Source organism: Falco peregrinus, chromosome 10 (genome assembly GCF_023634155.1).
Source record: "Falco peregrinus isolate bFalPer1 chromosome 10, bFalPer1.pri, whole genome shotgun sequence".
Taxonomy (NCBI): Eukaryota; Metazoa; Chordata; class Aves; order Falconiformes; family Falconidae; genus Falco; species Falco peregrinus.
The window spans coordinates 26,892,737-26,913,903 of record NC_073730.1 but is presented as its reverse complement, the minus strand read 5'-3'; the positions used below and the strand labels follow the sequence as shown (position 1 = coordinate 26,913,903).

At 41.7% G+C, this 21,167-nt stretch overlaps 1 protein-coding gene across 9 annotated transcripts in view; it reads left to right on the top strand.

Moving 5' to 3' along the window:
• The window catches only part of LOC101910707 (BEN domain-containing protein 5), a 965,145-nt gene that overhangs the window by 559,273 nt on the left and 384,705 nt on the right, over positions 1-21,167 (top strand). The window contains exon 1 of one of the 9 annotated variants that reach the window (XM_005238383.3): positions 9,904-19,968. The exons of 7 other annotated variants lie outside the window; for them this stretch is intronic. In XM_005238383.3, coding sequence (XP_005238440.1) covers positions 19,752-19,968 — 217 coding nt within the window. In that variant the 5' untranslated portion in view covers positions 9,904-19,751. Of the gene's footprint in view, positions 1-9,903; positions 19,969-21,167 lie in introns of those variants that run through there. One more of the 9 variants, XM_013299997.3, reaches the window with a different exon arrangement.

Below are 21,167 nucleotides of genomic sequence, written 5' to 3'. Positions count from 1 at the left end.
AGATGTATGTATACCTATTATTTCCTAAGGTACATTGTTTATGAAATATTGAACTGTTATGAAAAATTATGAAATGTTGAAGCTGAAGGTGAAAAGAATGGTAAAATACCAGTATGGATAGATATTTTGGGTTCAGCAATCAGAGTAATACCAGCTGTTTGCAAGCCTGGAGAGCGGAAAGAGCAGTTAAAGCCTACAGAAAGGATAGTCCCCAATTTCAAATTTACTGTTTCAAAGATGGTGAACATTTGCAATTTAATCTGGAATAACAGCAGTTTGGCTCCTCAAGATGAGACGATAGCAATTCAATTAGTTAATGTTTGTGCCTACACTTAGAAACACTAGCCTAGCTTTTAATGATGTAACACCTTCCTCCAGTTCTTCATGTAAGGTGACTTGCAGACTTGTTTCTGCCTTCAGGGTTAAGAGATAAAGTGGGATCTTTTAATAATCCCAAATGGCAGGACCTGTCTGCTCTGTGCCATCTAGGAAGTCTTGATTTGCTTTTCTGGGCCTGCTCCATGTCTTGAAGATGGTGCAAGTTGCATTAGATTTTAACAAGGTAGAATAAGATGAATACGTGACGAGACCTGATCCCATCCTTATGGCGTTCGAATGTGCTGCAGTTGTTCCAAGCCTACTTGCTTCACCGGCTTTTCAAACTGCTGTTCGTATACCATTGGCTAAAAATGAATGAGGAGAAGTACATTTCCTTACTGGTTGTGCCTGAATTTACGGCTATTGAGCCTCCACCTTTCAGTTGTGATCTCTCTCATATATGTAATAACACATTTTCTGTAGGTGATGAGGTTTCTGTAACTTGTGATGAACTGCAGGCAGCAGTTTGGTTTATGTTGTAATGCTTCTTTGTGTGTACCTGAAAATGGGTAATTTTTCTCCTGCAAGAATCACAACAGGTATCTCTGCAGGGGGACAGCCATCGGTTGTACTGCACAGGGAAGGAGAGATGCTGCCATTAGGTTTACTCCGATTAAACTATTGCTGTAGCTGCAACTAACCTACCCAGATGCAGGCTCTAAGCTTGCTAGGTTAAAATTGTTCCCAGGAATAAATAAAAACGATGATGATGAGGATTGCCTCTTTAACAGACATGGGAATGGAAATTTGCAACTCGTGGGTTCTGGTTTGGGGACTGCAGAGATTGTTTCCTCGCATGACCTTTATAACAAGAGTGTCAGACTTCATCCTGTATGTATCAGACTAGTGTGGCATTGGATATTAATCCTGATAGAAAAGGATTATGTGATTTTCACAGACACTGAGACAGATTATCCTTTTTGGCCTGGCTGGAAGGCAGTGAGAGTCTCTTTCCGCAAATGCTGGCGGATAGCAGTGTTCCTGGGAGAGCAGTACCAGAATAATGGAGCATGAACAGCAGCTCTGGCTTGAACTTTGTTTTAACTTTCTATTGTTTTTGTTGTTCAAATGTGTTGCCTTTGAGGAGCTGCTTCCTTGAGCGAGGGTGGTTGCATGGATGGCAATGGTATGGACTTTGAGAAGTCTGTTTATAAGCTCTTTGAAACACCTGATTAAAAATACTTGAAGAAACTTTTAGGATAACATCACATTAAAAAGAAGTCCTTTCACCTTGTTCCTAGCTGCCCATTCTAACATTAAAGCTTTTGCCCAATATTTTGATAAATAGTATTTTTTCCTTAGGTCTGGACACAACTGGTAATTTTGATATTTGACATGTTAAGCCCTAGTATCTCTGCTGGTTTCACACTGGATAATAAGAGAACCAGTCATGTTTTTTCTGGTTTGATACTCGCTTCTCACCACCATCTATCCTAGGGACCACATCCCATTCTCTCACCCCCTCACTAAGTTGCCTCCCTGAGCTTCCCTGGTCTGTCCCACAGAAAAATGCTGTTTCCAGGAGCAGGCAGGAATGGCTGCTTTTTCTTGCAAGAAAAAAAATCAGGTTGCTGCTGCTATAAGCTATTTTGGCACCATTGCTTCAGGGGCTGAGGGGTCCTGATTACCTGTGTGAAAGGTTTTTGTTGTATAAGGGCTGTTCCCCACCTTCTCCAGGGAAGAGCAGTGGTCTGGGTAGAGGGTTTGGTGCTGCCCAGTGCTCACCAGCTGCACCGTGCTGTACTAGAGTAATGATATAGGACAGATCTGCACAGGGTAAACTGGTGTTGCTTCAGCCACTGCCTGGTGTATCAATTTACGATAACTGAGTCATGTGAAATACAAATATGTTAGGTTTTGATGTTTTGTTTTGGTGCAAATTACAAAGGAAATTTCAGTCATACATAAAACCTTCTGGCTAACTGGCTAAAGCCATCGGCTTGCACCAGGATGCTGCAACCTGGGGCCCCTTGCTGAAGTCCATATAATTTTTTTTTATTAAAAAGTCCATATAAACTTTTTTCCTTTATTTTTTATAGAAACAAGCATTAAAAAATACATGAGCAAATATGGAAGTTTAAAAATATATATTTTAAGGTCTTCTATATTTGCCTTCTGACTTCTGAGAAATTTAATACAGAGAGTATTTTCTCAGACCTTTCGGAGAGCAACCTACTCTTTCCTAAAGTAGGTAAGACCAGTTTCTCCCCAGAAATGTACGTTTTTCCCTGGTGCCTTGGCAGGAGTCTCATGGAATGCACACCTAGCTTTCAGACAGCCAAAGTACAGAAAAATGAAGGGGAAAAGGAAAAAGTCCCTCTCGCCCTGATGTGAAAGCAGAAATGTTTGCACGCTATGTCAGTACCTTCTGCTCATTAGACCTGCAAACTGCCCAGTGAAAAATGGTCTGAAAATAAATGTGCAGTGAGTCTTTCCCTTTTTTTTCTTTCCCTGAGTTATACCTTTAATTAATCTCAATCAGTTTACAAAATCCATTTTTACTCAGATTCAAAAACCACGTACTTTGACAAATAAATCTAGTAGCCTGTGTACAGTGTTTGTGATTGTTGCTGCTTAAGACCTGTCAGCAAATGTATCATTACTAATTGCCCAAGTTTCAGCAAATCAAAACACTATAGGTTTATGTTAAAGAGGGAGTTCAGCCCTTAAATTACTGCATTAGCTTTAAACTGCTTTAGTGCATCACATGGAGGCATGTCAGTTTAAATTCAAAAGTAATAATTCAAACAGTTGTCAATAATTGAAGACAGCATACATAGGTTATTTGTTTTAATCCAGTTAGGCTTGCTCTTTTGATTTGGTTTGGTTTTATTTTTTCCCCTGTATCCCCAAATCCCTAATGGACCTAAGAGACAAGTATATAAGCAGCAGGTGAAGGTCATTTAAAAACTTGGTCTACTTACTTCAGTAAAACCCAGGCTCAACTCAGGAGATCACGTGCAAATTGCAAACAAATACAAAAACCAGTCCAGTGACAGAAATGTGACCAAAGTATGGATTTTATTACAATAAGTGCAACCATTCCACCTCCCTTGTCTCTGCAGTAGCATGTTACATTTCATGTTACAAGCTTGCTGTGAACATTCCACATTTGTTGCCTAGTTGTTTTTTGATACTGCCTTTCCTGGGTTTGTACCCATCCTCCCCGCATCTATGCAAGTTTGTGTTGCTGCAAAGAAATGAACTGTAAAAACACTTTAGCTTGCATTGTTGCAACTATCTTGAACCAACTTAAGATCTCATTTAATCCCTTCCCTTTTCATTTAGTTTATTCTTTAAAAAAAATATGAACACAAGTGTACACTTCTTCTCATAACAAGGACATCTTTATGACTTCAAGTTGTATTTTGCAGTAATTTTAAAAGATTTTTCTCTCCTCTTTCTTTTTACATCTTTGCTGGCCATACTTCTGCCTGGTGTTTCATCTACAAGTTGCTGTGCCGTAGACCCTGTAACCCCAAAGACCTGCATCTCTCAGCAATGTACTAGCAGCCTTTAAAAAAAGCAAATCACTTTGGGAAATGCCAGATTTTCAGAATAATATAGTTATTATTTACATTGCATGCTATTGAAAGTATATCTTTAATGTTCAACAGGCAGTCATTTATTCTGGATAACTAAGGTAAAGGCAGCTCAGTGTGGTGTAGGGCTGCTGGGAAGGCTCTCGTTCACCCTGGGCATACCAAGAGTCTTAAAACAAACCTTAGAATAGTCAGCAGCCCCTTTCTCAGTTACACTGTGCTGTAAAAATAGTCACCCAGACTAGCAACCAGAAATTTGACCTTATAATGCTCTACACTAAAGCTACTCATTGTTACAATAATCTTGTTTTCCTGCTTTATTCTGTCCCCTGGATTGTTGCCTGATAGTGATGACTTTTTAGGGAGATTTTTATTGCATGTGGAAGAATATGGGTCAGATAATACTTGGAGACTGTAGCAAGAACTCTCCCTAAAGTCAGGTCTTTGCTAATACAGGGGCATAGGTGGAGAGAGAATTGCTTTGGTTTGGGTGGGAATGAAAAGAGATTGATTTTAACACTGTGGATGTTTATCACTGGAAATGATTTTTTAATGTGTCTTAGAATTCTTACCTGTCCATGAAATAGAATTGATATAATGTAAATAAAAGACAATAAATATTCAGGCCATGCTATTCCTGAATGACAGTTGATACTTTCAGTTGATTTTATGTATCCACCAGTGATAACCTGCAGATAATTTATTACAGCATGCCTTCTGAAACTATGAGGTTTTGTTAAGAAGCATTCAATTAATGAAACAGCACACCTTAGGCAAAATACCTAAAACATGTGCCACTCATCGCTCCCAAAAACTAAAATCAGTCTCTAAAAATGAGACAAGTGAAAGGCCATTACTTGTTGTACCAGGGAATAGCATATTCCTTTTAATTCAAGGGCATTCCATCTCCGGGTGCTCACTACACAAGTTACTTAAATATGGTATTTGTGAGGTTGCTTCATTGCATGACTTACACCACGTACTCACTTGCTGAAATAGGCACACAGATCAGAAACAAGTCTAGCAGGCTGTCTTCTCCACAATCAGGGAGTTTTATGAGACCTTTTTGTGGACATTACCTTCTCTATCCTGGCTTGGGACCAACAGCTACTACCAAAGTGCAACAGATTGGCTAAGAATCACTTCTCCTGCTGCTCACAACTAAACCTCCTGATCTTTGAATCCTTTTATTGCTTACCCATCTTTTCTATATTAGTGCTGAGCCTTCTGTCCCTGCTAAATCCCACATAATCCAAATCTTGTCTTTGGTACATCTCTTCTATTATCTCCTGTATCCCTTCTACTTCGTATACTCCTCCCATTTCAGCTTTGTCATCATCATCATCTTAACGTGACTACCCAATGCTTTCCTGATACAGCTTTCCAAATTTTGTTTTCCTTCTTTAAGCTTGTTTCTGAGGAGAACCACTACCTGTTCTTGCACTTCTCACCTGCGTCATCTCACAGCCAGCCTGCCGTCCTGGGCTATTTCTCAAGTCTGAAAGTGTCAACCCTCTAAATCTCAGCCTGCAAAAGCATAGTCAGATGGAAAATGTTGTGGTCTGAATATCTTTGTTAGTCATATATGTGAATCATTGCTTTTTGTCCCAGCCATGTGAGTTTCTGGTAGCTTCAGTGGGCTTACTCATGATAGCAAATGCTACATTCAATAGTAGGCATTTGCAGGATCATCCTCTATGATTGTAATCCCTTTTAGATGGGGAATGTGTCAGCATTTTATAAAGGGATGTAAAGATGTGTGCGGCCCATACAAAGTCTCTGTAATTAATGTTGCTCCATCAGTTGATTACAGGAATTTATAGATTGCACTGTGATGATAAACAGTCTGGGTAAGTTTAGTATTTATGAAGGCAGGATAGGAAGAAAAAAGGGGGAAAGCTGTGTCAAGTGTTCCTTGATGTGGTAGCTCTTTCTGTGGATACAATGTCCACCTGTTTAGAAATACTCTTGACAATAAAGAGTAGTCCCCGTGGCTTCTTTCCCAAATTCTAACTGCTACTTGTGTCTCAGACTTGTATCTCCCCCAGTCTGTGTATGTGATGTTTTGGATTTATAAGCATAGAGAACCTTCACCTGCAAATTCCACCAGGTGTTTCTCTGTGAACTTTGTGTGAGCATCAAATTGTTGAACTGTTTGACAGATTGAAAAAAACAGAGAGCGAAGCCTAAAGGATAACAATTCTCCCTTACACAATCTAGAAAACAATACTATAAAATATTACATCAGCTGCTGGTAGCTGTAGGTTTGCCTGCCTGCTAATTTACTATTGCAAGTGTTCCAGAATCCTTTGTAATCCAGCCATTGCTATTTATATTTGTAATGATTTATTTAAGCACTCTGTACACATCAGCAAAGAGTCACCAAAAAAAGCAGAATGAAGATTCGTTGGCTGAAAGTGCATGGAATAGGGAAAAATGACTCAACGATGGAACTGAGATAAAGTTTATACACAGTAAATAACTGGGGGGAAAAGGGGGGGAAAGAGCTTTATTTTCACCTCATCATACAGGAGCCAGAGCCTCTGATTTTGGCACCAGGCAGTTCCCATCAGAGGCTATTAAGAGCAGGGAAACAGGTGTCTGGTGGCCAGGGAAGGAAATGAGAAGCTGTGACACCTGAATTAAGATCATAGACCTGCTCCTGCCTTTGTGTCTGGAGAAAAGGTATTAATCGCTTGATGCCTCCATTCCTCTGCTGGCTGTGGCGGCACTCAGCTCTCAGCTGTAAAAATTTTTTTGCTTATTTATAAGATGTTTTTTCTATGGAGAACTGTAATGACGCAAGGGAACTTTATTATGTGCTGTGGAAAATGCCAAGTTAAGAAAAAACGATGAAGGATTGTGTAGTGGAGCGCAACACTTTTTAGCGTTGATTCTCTAGGTCATTCTGAAGCAGGGGTTTGAGTGGTGTCCCTTAGGATTTGCTGTTATACATGCTGAAATGATCAATCAAGGATAAAAAATGGACTGTTCTCATCTCATAGATCATTTCACAGTGAAACAGTTAAACTCCTGGCTGCTTTCTGAAAAACAGAGATCTGCATTAATAAGGTGACCTTATCAGAGCCACCCCTGGGGGGAAGGGAGGGAGAGAAAAGGTTGTGGAAAGAAAGTGAATCCTATTGTTAATCTTTTTTCAGGGAGAGTTGGATTCCTGAATGCAAATTACTTTATATTTAAATTGTGTGAAAGCACAAAAGGTTCGTGTCTGCAATTGACAGTTATTTCATTAGCTGACTCATGGAGCCTTGCAAATGGTTTCTAGTGTTAACTTTCCTCAGATTTGTTTTCTTTGTTCTGAGCAGATCTTGCAACAGTGATCATTTTGATTAATGTATTCAATGCTCTGTTTTACTTCCCGATTCATGTTTTTTGCAGCAGTCAGCACTCTGGCCTGGGTAAGGTGAGGCTAGAAGGTGGCTTCAGTGTTTCTCTAGTAGTGTCGATCTGATGGGCTGGCTTCCAGCTGGAGATGAGAGAAGCATGGAGGCCGCTGTAATGCATTTTGCATGGTAGCAACCCCAAACACAAGTTAAAACAGACTTTCATCATCAGATGTAGGATTGTCTCAGCCACATCCCTCTGTGACAGCAGGCAGGGGCTGCATGGGCTCTGTGCTGCTAGAATATCGCCGTTGTATCACTGTGAGCATCCCAGGGCTAGGTACGCTGGTGGTGTGCCCCCATTCAGATAGGTTTGTGGTTCAGTGGTTCACTACATCCCAAAACTAGAGTTTGCGCACTTGTCTGTTTAAAAAGCTAACATATTAATTGAGGTATTAATTCTGGGGGGAAGGAGAATGGGCAGGTTAAAGGTTAAAATCCTATCTTGCTTCAGGCACACCAATACCAGGTGTCCAGTCTGTGCTACATATTGAGGAACCGATAACCAGTTCAGAAGAGAACAATTCCTCCTGTCCCTAAACTGATGGGCCACCTCCCCTCCAGAGGTGCTGGCCCTCCATTCGCCTCCATTCAAGGTGAGCTTCAATGAGTTGCTCAAGTTTTAGTACGTTGAACTATAGGGCAGATCCTGTCAGCCCCACCTACTGAACTAGACTGAATAGCATCATCAAAATTTACACATCAATGTAAAAAAGTTATGAAAATTGCTTGATTAATTGCTGCAGATACACATCAATAGGTAGACAAGTTGCCGGAGGCCTGCAAGCTCTTGGTATCCTCTTCCCTCTTTTCTTCTTTATTTCTTTTACTCAGCACTACATTTTTGTTCTTTTCAGAACTTTTTTGGTATTTGTTGTTGCAATCAATCTGCCATTCCCTGCTGACGCCTCTTATTGCATTGGTTTTTCAAAATCTTTCATCGGTGCCTCAAGCATTACATTGTTCCTCAATCTGCGTCAAGCTCCTAGTCCTAAAACACAAAGACCTCGGGGCTGGGCCTTAGTTTCTTCACAAGTCACTTGTCTCCATTACCCTCCCAGAGTCACAGTTTCAGGAATCTTATCATGGCAAGATCCCAGGACAAAACGCTTGAGATACAAAGGCAGAGCCTCAGCAATAAAATCAGAAAACGTTCAGGCCTAACCACCTCTACAGAACATCGCTTTGAAACTGCTCTTCATATGCAGGGGTTGTGAACTCATCAGAAGACTTTTTACTCTCTCGTCAATATTTTCAAGCTATTTTCCATTTTTATAGGAGATTCAACATACAAAGGGTTTTCTGAGAAACGGTTGTGAAGATAGGAAACTTGGTTTTTTTTTTATTTCAGGTTCAGATCCTTGAATCTTTTTATCGTGATTTTACATGGTCAGCTACAAAAAAAAAAAAAAAAAGAAAGAAAAAAAAGGTTTTGAGGGTGACTATAAGGGGAGGGCTGTGAGAGAAAGCAATGGAAAGGTAGATTATTTCTTGTTTCATAAGCTGAAGTATTTTTCCTCTTCTCTCTTCTGCTTCACAACAACTATAATAGGATTTTTTTCAGCCTTTTTTCTTGGACTTTCTTACTTCTTAGCAGTAGATGTTTAATTTTAAAAAGTGAAAGACAAAAGCAGGGATAGATGGGAATGAGTATCAAAGAAGTATAACACTTGACGGACACTTGAAGCTCAAGGGAAAGGGAGTACCAGAATGACTCAAGCTATGTCAACTGAAATGAAACAGTGCTGTTCATTTTCTTTTAAAGTGTATTTTGAAGTAAAAAATCTTTAAACAAATATTTGTAGATAAAATTCCATGTAACTGCTTTTTCACACAAAATTTTCACAAATCGTTGATTTGGTACATAACTGTACAGTTTGACCAGCTGATCCGGAAAAAATTAGTCTTATCTCTTTGTCCAAATTAATCAATAACACTGAAATCATACAGATGTTCAACATGCAAAATATTACAGAGAGAAAAAAAATACTTTTTTCTGCTTATTTTTTGCTTTAAATATTTTCATGCCAAATGGTAGACTTTCAGAACACTGTGACAGAGCTGTTACTTGTGAACAACAATTTCAATGTTTTGGGTTGAGTTTTAGCTTAATGTATGAATCCCACGTTCTTGCTGTCACGAAATCTCCATTTTACCACTTTTGCAATATTGCTGGCATATGTCTCCAGCTGTCTGTTGCTGACATAGAATTGCTTGTGATTATCTGATGCTGAGCTGTTCTGCTCTGTTTTTGTGTTTTTAATCTCTCCAACAATACCTGAACATGCTGTGCAGATCATGATTATTGGGGCAGAATACAGTCGTCTTTGAAATTTACTGCCCCACACAGAAAATTGGAAATCCTTATGATCTTTATATCTGGGTTGAATATGAACTAGATTTCTTTCTAATTTTGTAATCTAACATTGCAGACTGTTGACTTATTGACTACAACATTAGCATTTTCCAGATTGGCAGACAAATTGCTTTGTAGGAGTGTCTATGTGTATTTATACATCATCCAAAGGTTAAACCACAGAATATATTTTAATTGCCTTAGAGATAACTTGGTAAATTATATCACTAGTACCAAAACTTCTAAACCTAAAAGATAAAAATTAGGTACTGAAACCCACATTACTTGCCAAGTAAATAAACCACTTAGCAATACGGATTACTGACAGCCTTCTACTGATGTTCATCAAATAGCATCCCAAAGACATGGCTGTCATTTCAAAGGAATTTTTAAGACAGAGGCAATTCTTTTTTTCTTAGCCTTCCTAAGCATGGAGTTTATATTGATCTTGCTATTTCAGCAAGGACCACACTTATGTAAAACCCAAGACATAAAACAAAGTTAGGCATTCATATGTAAACAATCTTTTTTTCACTTCCTATTGTCTTAGAAACTGAAGATGTAAAAAACAAACCCCTGAACAAGTTAAAACATGTAACGTGCTGTAAGAGCAGCAAGTATGCTCACTGAGAGTGTTCTGTCAGAGGAAATATAACCTTGGAGCTATTTGAGGCATCTAAGAGTGAGTCTAATCGTTACTTACATTTCTTACTTCCCACTTCAGCAATACTTGTCTCTCTACAATACAGACCCCTAAATAAATTACTGAGGAATAACAAGTATCCCACAAACCAGCTGATTTACAGTAACCACCCATGTTTGTGCTCTTATAATTGGTAAACATGGGTTAATTCAAAGTAGTTTGCTTTCAGTGAAAGACATATGTTACCCTGCAGTAGCCTGGTCACCTCATGTGCTTCTGCCTTTACAAGTGATCCGTGAGAAGTCAACTCAAGTATAATACATTGAGCCTGAGATGGGGGGACACATGCATTCCTTTCCTGGGCATTTTGAGTCGGGGAAATGATGTGTCTAGATGAAGAAAAGGATCTTTACAACGGGAGATGCAGAGAGGGTGTCTGAACCCTTTCAGTCAGACGGAGAACCAAAGGCAGGCATCTCGCTTGCCAGAAAAAGGCCCCAGAGAGGCGTTTATCAATTAAAGGTGGGAAACTTCGCTGTGGTGTCCTTCTGGTCTTGCTGGTTGATTTTTAAAGAAATGTCTGTCGGCCTGTGTTTTAAAAGAAGGTTTACATATACCTACCTTCAAATGAGAATTTCAGGCTGTTAAAGTAAGAAGATGGAGGTATCCTCTTTCAATCTTTGCTCCAGAGAAAGATGGGCGTTACAACACTCCTTGTTCCACAGTTTCTGTGGATGGGGTTTTGGCAGCTTCCACACTGAGCCCAGATGGTATTTAAGATCTTGTTCTGAGACATCCCTGGAGGGTAAGCAATAACTCTGTGGGAATTCCTGGGTTATAAAGCTGCATTACAGGTATCTGAGGTCCACCAGAGTCCTTTCTGGGTCCAACACCTCTTTGAGTCCATTTTACAACATGAGTTGTGAACAAGAATGGTTACTGTCCTTGTTCTTTTTGATTAACAGGGGTTTTTTAAAAAAATACTTTGATGGTCAGGAGTGATTTCAGTGAGTTTTGGAGAAACCATGGAAAATCAAAATATTTGTGCCACATATAGTGTCTAAAATCAGTGAAAAGTCTCTGTGGGCAGTAGCTGATGATTAAGGTACATATAGAAGCCTCAGTATAATGAAATCACTCTCTCCCCTTTTTGTTAAATTATAATTGGTGTCCTTGTTAGTAATCACACAATGGGATTAAAGACTGCCTTACCCTTGGAGACTGACTATGCCTTTCATTGTAGAGATAGTCCCTCCAGGTCAGAGGCAAGGCAGATAATGGTGTCTACTGAACTGTCCTTACTTGTTAAGAAATGAGTCAATTCATCACTTTCCATAGGTGAAAATTTATCTAAACCATTATTAGCTTACTTCCCAACCAGTTAACTATTTAAAGGAGTATCTTGAGCTACGGCGCTGTGCTGCTTCTGTTTTAGCCCTTAAACAAAATTCAGCCTTTCTTTGCTCTCTGTGTTTCTCTCATGTGTTTTTGGATAAAAACTGTAGGTATGGTTTATATTTATGTTCATTAAATACTGTGATATATTCTCAGTAGTGCCACCTTTTGCTTGTAATATAATCCCTGTTGTCTTCCCACCTATCTTATCTTTTCTGTTTTATTACCTCTTATATGTACTACTACATAAAAAGGGAGCGAATTTGGAAAATATAGGCCATTCAGAAGAAATTCTGTGTGTATCATATCAGAGAATTTGAAAGATTGTGGAAATATTTACAATTCCCAAAGAGTCAATCTATACACCAAGATTGAATTTAGGGATGGACACAAGCCCTGCTTACTGTAGCTGTTATGGAAAGACTGGTTTTGCAATATTTTCTGTCCTCAGAATAGTAAAACTAGTTGTGATGAATTTAGCAAAGTCTGTACGCTGCAGTGCCCCAGACAGTTTCTTATTTTCATTGACATTATTTTTTTATCAGTTTGGACTGTACAGTATCTTCAGTTGGGGTATGTTCAAAATATTGGATTGCTGTTTTTTTGCATACAAACCTTATAAAGGAAAAGAAATACCAGACTGTGTGTACAAGCATCAAAATTTGATTATACGCAGGATCTAATCTTAATATCACACCATCCTCACTGAAAAGTGCTGCAAGAATATTCCAATTCATATTCTGAATGGTGTGTTTCTCTGCAGACATTCTGCAGAATTCTTATTCTTACTAGGAGAATATCAGTATACTGAACTGAATAAAAATGTATACATTAAATTGCTTATTCAAATGTCCAGCTTTGATGTTTGTAGAGAATTTAAGCAGGAGGCAATATAACCTGAGCTTTGTTTTATTGATACGAGAGGCTAATGTGAGTTACAAAACAGGAAAGAATGAGAAGTTGTATAATATGCTGGCAATGTGAAAAAAATGCAGATTTCAGTTATTAGCTTTCACAGCTGTATTTGCATAGAAATATACTAACGGCTGGATGACATTTCATGCATGAACTTGATAGAGCATCCTTAAACATATTCGTGTTAGAAGAGCACTTAAAGGGAACCTCGAACTCAAAAATTCCCGTCTTTGTTTAAAAAAACCCAAAACTATAGTTTCCCGAGGGTATTCTAGTACAAGATATTTCTTTATGAAACAAAGCTTTCTTTGTTATGAGGAATACTCTGACAGCCTATAAAGGGACCTCCTTTCTGATCATACTTTAAAAAAGATCCCGATTCCCCTGAATGTTAAATATTATTGCACAACAGATGTTGCTCAGGCTTTTGTGGAAAATACTGGCAAAGCTTGAAGCCCCTCGAGGTTTCAAACACCTCTTGGGTTATCAGTTTCCTATGCCATTTTCTATTTTGAGGGAACACCTTCCTTGTAAGTGGGGCAAAGATGAATGCTGATTTTCTGTGCTGTAAGAGATGAAAGGAGTTACTCTTCCTTAAAGAAATGGAAGAATTCCTGGTGGGGTCTATTGCGGTTATCCCATGGTATGAATTTTTGGGAGCTGGGTGACAGCAACCCCTTCCAGTTAACATTTGGTTGCTGTGTGTTGTTGTTTTTTTAAATTTACCTACCAGCACAGACCAGATGCAACTTCATTTGTAAGTCATAAATGACAAAAGTGTCTGGTTTTAGTAAAAGTGGAGAGGTTCACAGAGTATAGTGGAGGTTTTTATATCTGTGAGCACTTGCACTTTTAGTTTCCAGCAGTTTTAGCATTCAGTTTGCCAACTGTGAAGAATTATGTTCTTTTAATTTAAATGTGATTATTAACAAGACACAGCTCAGGAAGGCACTTTTCTGAAATACTCTGAGGATTATTCCTGCTCTGTTATCTCCCACTCACCCTTCACAACAGGATTTTAAGTGCCCACATTAGTTGATGTTCTTCAGAAGAGCTGCTGGTCCATCTCTGATTGTGACTTTCATTAGAAGTAGAAAACTCTACCTTCTAAAGTGGTGAGACGCGAGCACTAATTCCTGGGAATATTTTCTAAAAACTCACTTTATACTGAAATACGGCCAGCCCCGAAAGGCATTAGGAGTATGACAAGAGCATGAATTAAAACGCACTGAGGTGTGAAAACATCTCTTTAAGCAGTTTTGACTCTGCCCTCACACAGTCCTATTCCTGATGATGATGATTGTCAAGAACCTTCCAAAACAGCAAGAACCATCTCTAGAGCATGTCTATTCTCCCGCTAAAATCAGGCTTCTGAAGGAAAGTGGACGTGTGAGCCTGTGGAGGTAGCAATCTGGAAAAAAGTGCAGTCAGTATAGTAGTTGACCTCTTTTTCTTCTGTGCATATCCCATACTACTTGTGTGAACCTCTCATGCAGAATAGGTGTATGCAGAAAAGAGCTGCAGGATTGTTTTTCCTGTCAGTATGAGATATAAATACCAGTTCAAGACAGAACAGTGATGTACAGATGTGAGAATAGAAAACCAAAATATAAATACTATGAAAAAGGGTCATTAATACTGCCTTGCTCAGAAGCTCTGTCTAAAGCATAACATAATCATGGGCATTGTCTAGTAATGATATTTTTACACTGAAGCCCAAAGGTTACGAAAAGACTTCAGTCTTTGCCAAATGAAAGTCACTTTGTCATCTAAGGTACAGAAGGAATCAAATTCTTGCAGTGGTGCAAAATCCATGTATGTACAGCAGCTTTTAGAGTCAAATTAGTAAAATGCCTGTCAAAAGCCAGGGAAAAGTCTGGTTTAAAAAAGGAAAGGGAAAATCTAAAAGAAAGTTTCCTAATAGAGTGGAAAACATATAGGCTGAAGCCATCAGTGGATGGTAGTAGCAATAAAGATTATTTGGGCTGCAACACCAGCATTGTCTTAGAGTAGTTCTTGAAGACCATGGCAGTGGTACCAGAAGGTCATGTTCTAAAGGTAAAGTCCACGCACAAGTCAGCTCAGAGAAAAAGTCTTTCCTACTTTCCTCTCAGTCAAGAAGTTTATAGCATGGAAAACAGCATACTGAGCACAGAAGATGGTATTTAGTAAGATGTTGAATGGTATACAGCAGGGCGGGAGCTGAAAGTCACAATGATTTGAGAGTCATTTGCAGCTCCCAAACAACCCAGCTTCTGGCTCCCGCTGAGCAAAGGACTGGGTGAGAGCAGGGAGAATGACTGCTCACGCCGAGGTAAGATAGCACCAACTGGCAGCATCTCCTGATTCCTGTTGACTTTCTCTGGGCACGTTTAACCTGTAATTTGGAAAAGGAAAATACAGTCTGGCACACATTCTTGAAGGGTTGCCAGTCCCAGATCTATCCATTGCATAGCCTGCCAGAATGGGAAAGATAAGCATCTTACCGACCAGTATCCACAGCAACAGACACTGGAATTTTATCTTTTCAATACATATAAAAACCCAAAGAAAATAATTACTTTTTCATTTTTCAGCAGTTAATGACTGTCTGGCTTTTTCTTTGGCCCTTGGTTTCTCCAGCCAGCCATTAACACGGAGGAAAGTGCCTTCTCCAGTGGTCACTTTGGCTTAATCATTACCTTTTCATGCTACAGAATATACCAGCTGGGAAATAAGTGTCTCCTATGTGAATGGATCCATAAAGTGTTCCTTAGGTTTCATTTCTTTGAAAGAATATTCTGCTAGGACATGAGAGTTTAATGTAAAAGATGATTGAGTATTATCCTCAGCCCCAAGGAAGGTTGGATCACTCTCAGGAATTGGGATTAAATAGCTTTGCAGTGATGCCCTTCTCCTTCTGAGGATGGTTTAATGCCATAGATTTCAAAAGATTAAATCTTAAGAATGTATCTATGTAATCTAGGTTCCCCTACTATTCTCTTGGTATTGGAGTGTTTCAGAAATTATATGTGGACACAAATATTTTCTCATCCATCTTCTAGGATCATACAGGAACCGGACCTCTTTTTTGTTTGTTTGAATTTTATATGTAATCATTATGATGCTGAAAGCAGAATGTGGCAACAGTGTCTTCAGAGTTAAAAAGTATTTAAAAATCCAAAGGGGAACAACCCTCTGGAATGTCTGTTCTGCTCTGTTTAGCTAGCAAATTCCCCCCTTGCAACCACCCTCTCTCTCTCAAAACATCTAGAAGCTGTATATGACTTTGTTCAGAGAAAGATTCATTTATACCTGGATATTACTTTATCTTGCACTTCACCATAAGACAAAAAATGAGATACTATGGAATGGAAGTATCTTCTGACCACCATATTGATCATATTCTTGGTAAAAATTAACCAGATTGTGAGTAGATTGTGTGCCTGTACATACATAAACCTTTGAACAGTCTTCAGTTCTTGTGCATTGTTATTTGAGTTATTCTTTAAGCTTTATGACTTTAAATGACATCGTTAAAATACAGTGTTACCTAAAAAAAGAAAAAGTTAATACAGCTTTTCTTCAGGGTATATTTGAAACAGCTTTAAACCAACTGTGTAATAAATGCACTACTTGGGAGATAAATTCACAAGAAAACAATAGTTTTCTTAGCTGTGTATTGAATGCATAGGGATTCCTAGCACTAGTCCAGTGTACTGTTATTGCTGAGTAGTCAGGTAGTAGTGAAGCACCTCCACTTGAATGGTAAAAGAAAATGGGAATTTCTTCATCAGTAGATTTAAAATTGATATGGTGTGCCTTGAGGATTTGGTATTAAGCATGGAAGTAATGTGACTGACGAGCTTAATTTTAATGTTTTGCTGTGAAAGAGATTTAGCACCTGCGTAACTATTATTGGTACTATTAGCTTTTCATTTTGTATCTTTAAAGTGGAAACAGAGTGCACATCAAAACAGCAGGCATCAGCTTTTGCTTTAATGCTTTTATTTTTACTTTTCAAGAAAAATAACAGCAGCAAAATATAGGTGGTGTTCCAAGAAACAGCCACTCAGGAGTCCCACAAGGGTTGGCTGGGACTGTGCTTTGTGGTTTCCTGACTCTTAGAGTGACACTATTACTTTTTAGGCTGAGGCTTCATTTGTAGTTTGAAAGTATGACAATCTACTTCTCAGCAGGGTTGTGTTGTTTCTAGAAGGCTGGACTTGCTAGAGGGTTTAAATCTGGTGAGGATCCAGTAATTCCCTTAACAATGAGTTTTAAAACCCACACCTTTAAAATAGCTCTACGTCTTTAAACCTCAAGCTAACCTCAGTGTTAAAACAGCTGGCCAACTATTAGTAGAAATGGGAAAGTTCCAAAAGTAAGGAGTGGCAATACTTGTCTTTCATTCTGTGCTTAAATGGATCTTTTTCTCAGTTTCACAGCTAACCGACTTTAAAGCCAGAAATTAACACTATTCCTTGTAAGCAGAAGAGAAATGTATGGGATCATTATTAATTTCTCAGCATTATAATGCCTTCTGGCTCAGCGTGTGTAATAGGGACCAAGTGTAAACACGCATTTATCATCCCAACCCTTAATTTGTTTCCAAAAATGTCCTTCAGTGGAGAGCTGTGAAACAGCCTTTCTGAAGGATTTTAGACATTTTCTTTGCTGCTGATACAAAGATCTTTGCTGTAATTGGACCTTCAAATGTAAAATGTTGCAAATACCATTTTGAGTGTTCCTTTAAAACCAAAATAAACCAAAAAAAACCCCCCAAACCACCAACCCAAACAAACAAAAAAAACCCACTACAACCTTGTTTCCTTCACATGAATTCTTTCAGTTTTCTTTCATTGGGATAAATAACTCAGGCCTCCTTGCTACCTGAAGACATCTTTCCTTTTCCGAGTCAACCTAATTTTTGAGTCCTTAGCTTCTCTTAATTTCCTCTGTTATTTTCAGTTTCTCCATTTTCCTGTGTTCCTTTCCCTCGACAGCAGTCTTAGATGTTGCTAATAGAATTCAGCTGCGGAGGAAATACAATCCTGGTAAGTCAGTGTACTGAATCCCTCACTAGCTACTAAACTTGGTGAGACAAAATTGCCCTTCACATAATTTTAAGTGTCCACGGAGTAATTCCAGCTATCAGTCTGTCCTATTGTCTTTCTGCAGCTCCCTCCATTGTAACACAAGGTAGAGGAGACAGGAGCACTACAGCTGTTATTGTTTGATCAGCAACACAATCTTTGCTGGAATTTTATTTCCCTTGCAGCCTAGCTACTAGAATACATTTGTCATCCATACTTTGTAGCAGACTTATATTTGCCTGTAATTACATACCAGCCTGGCAATACTTTATTGTTAACATAAAGTACTGCCATTTAAATTCCCAATCTTAAACTGAAGTATTTGCAAAACTCTGTAATTGCTAAAATAATAAAGCTGCCATTACTGTACAGGAAGTTTACAGCTTGTTACTGAAATACTTACATCAGCTTAACTATACCTGTATGTATTCATGTTTTCATGTGTTGCTTAAGGGACAGACAGACTTCTGCTGGGCATAACTGTAAGTTTCTGATACTTTCGCAGAATGGCTGAGGTTGGAAGGGACCTCAGGAGGTCATCTTGTCTAGCTTCCTGCTTAGGCAGGGCCGTTGGGAGCAGGCTGCCCAGGACCATGCCCAGGTAGATGGCTTTTGAGTTATCTCCAAGGATGGAAACTCCACAGGCTCTCAGGGTAACCTATGCCAGTGCTTAGTCAAAACTTTACTTCAGGTTTTCCAGCTTGTGGTCTGTTCCCATGTACGAAGTCTATAAAAGATAACTATGAAAAACAAGTTCAGGGTGGTTAAACTCAATGTAATGGGTACAGACAGTACTGCAAATGCCAGAAAAGAGAATGTATTTTGGCTTCATGTTGTGTTGGCTGTTTGCAAACAGAAAACCAGTGATGCGCCTCTCTTACTCTTTATTGCTCATTCTGTGATTTATTTCTTGCTTTTAAATAATTTTCCACGTATTATTATTATGTTCCTAAGACTGACTGGTTAAGACCAGCATGAGAAGCGTGGGTAAGAGTTTGCTGTGAACCACCAGCAATGTTGCCACATTATTCTTTTTTATCCAGGAAGTTAAAAATGTCCATACCTAGTATGTAAGTCCCACCAAAATATGGGGGATTTGGCACAGTTGCAGCCCCTTGTTCTTACACACCTGCACAGAATTTCTCAACAATCTGTGCTGTTCTGGGGGAGGGCGGGAAGCCTACTGTTCCTCCAGGGATCAGCACTGGACACTGCCATTTGGTGCAGGTGGTTCTGCGTCACCCTGAAGACCTCCAGGTAAACCCCAACGCTCAGATTCCGTTGATGGCTGGCAGGTGGCCGTGTGGCCGTGTTGTGCTGTTGGGCCACAAAGGATCTGTTCTGCTCTCCTCACACAGCCACTGCCACTTGGGGGTCCCTTCTCCCTGTGCCTGCCAGCACTGCCCCGGCCTCCACGCAGAGCTCCCTGCACGTCGCCTCCACAGAACCGGGCCAGGGCCTGTTTCTCTGGAGCAGGAATAAGGAGTTTTCAGCTTGGGAAGAGTGCTTCCCGGGGCCTTCCCCGGGGGCGCCGCCCGCAGGGCAGGCGCCTGTGCCAGGGCCCTGCTAGCCCGCCGGTCGGCGAGGCGAGGCCGAGGCCCGGGAGCCGTCCCTCGCCACCCGCCCGACCCCGCAGCCTGCGCGGGGAGGTGCGAGGCCGGGGCGCGGGGGCAGGCCCGGGCCTGCCGGGCAGCCGGCCGAGGCGAACCCGCGCCCCGCGGAAGGGCCGGGACACGCCCGGGCCGCCGGAAGGGGTGTTCCCGCATGGGCCCGGGCGGGTCGAGGCGGGGGAGCCGGGCGGGGGCTGCTCCTCCCGCGGCCCGCCGCCGCCACCCGGCCCCCGGCCCCCGCCCGCCCCTCGCCGCTCGGCAGCCCGACTCGCGGCGCTCCGCGTTGGATTGCTCGTGCCTGCCCGGAGCTGGCGGCCGCCCGGCTGGCGGCGCGGCCAGGCGAGCTCAGCCGAGCGCAGAGGCGGATTTTGAGGAACAATAACAGAGCGGGGAGCGCGGGACCGGCGCGGCCGCCCCGCCCGCCCGCCGCACCATGTACGCCTTTGTGCGGTTCCTGGAGGACAACGTCTGCTACGCGCTGCCCGTCTCCTGCGTGCAGGACTTCAGCCCCACGTCCCAGCTCGACTTCGACAACCAGAAGGTCTACACGGTGTACCGCAACCCCGAGGAGGCGGAGGAGGACGACGAGAGCCCCGGCGAGTGGGGCGACCGCCTGCTGCTCCACAAGGCCCAGATCCTGGCGCTGGCAGGTGAGGCCGGGCCGGGCCGGGCCGCGGGGAAGGGGCGGGGGGCCGGGCCGGGGGAAGCCCCAATTGACGCCCCCACCCCGCTGAGGGGGGGGACTGAGGGGGAGGGGAGGGGGCGGCATCGCGCCGACACATGCTCGGAGCCCGGGCGGCACATGGCGGGCGGGGGCCGCGGTGAGACGGGAGGACGGAGATCGCGGGGGGATGGGGGTGTGTGCGCCCCCCGCCCCACTGGGGGGCTGGGCGGCCCCGGGCCCGGGCAGGGCTCGCTGGGGGCGGTGTGGGGGGTCCAGCCGCGCCGGCCCGCCCCCGCTCCTGCCTGCCCCCCGGGCGGGGTCGCCCCCCACCCCAGCGCTGCCCCAGGCCCCGGCTGCCCCCGGTGGGGCCGGCCTTACACAGCGGCGGGGGCGAAATCACCAACTTCAAAAGAAAAAAAAAAAAGTTAAGGTTTCATACACAGAGTATTTATAGCGCATGGAGTCATTTATATACCTTTGCAGGCCGGCAGCATGTTGCCAAATTAGAGAGGTACTGGTTTATATCCACTCTGTTGGTTTAAGTGACTTCACAAATTGGAAGGCAGTACTGGAACCAGACCTTTAGATAGCACGCTTGTTAAGCTTGGTTTTGCTACGTTTGGTTTGTTTCATGTTTAACTTACGAATATCCTTTTAGCTAAGGGGACCAATTAAGGCGTATATTAAGAAATAAACTCGTATTTGGGCCGTTTGAATGAGCTCAGCCCTTGTAAGAGAGTGTTTCTGCAATGTGTGTCCCCGACTCACGACGCTTTGGCGGCATGTTTCCTTGCAGCCGCAGCAAGCGTGCTGCCATGGGCACAGTTGACATAGAGGGGGAAGTTTGTTGTTTGCACCAAGTTGCTGGCTGGTGTGGACTGGCCCAGTAGGCTTTTGAAAGATGACGGTGACCATATGAAATGTCAGTCTGGGTGGCAAAGAGGACATGGCATTCTGATCCTGACTTTTCCAGTTGAGGAGAGACCCTGGTTATGTCTGTTTCCCCAAATACGGAGTGGGCTTAAAAATACCCACTGTCCAGTGTTGAGTTCTGAGAAAGCAACTCTGTGTTTTCATCTCTAAACAGTAACTTGGTGTGTCACATGAAACTAGTATTTTTCTTAATTTTATTCTTTAAACCATTTCAGCCTGGTGGTGGTGGTCCCTTTGGTCCCTGACTCACAG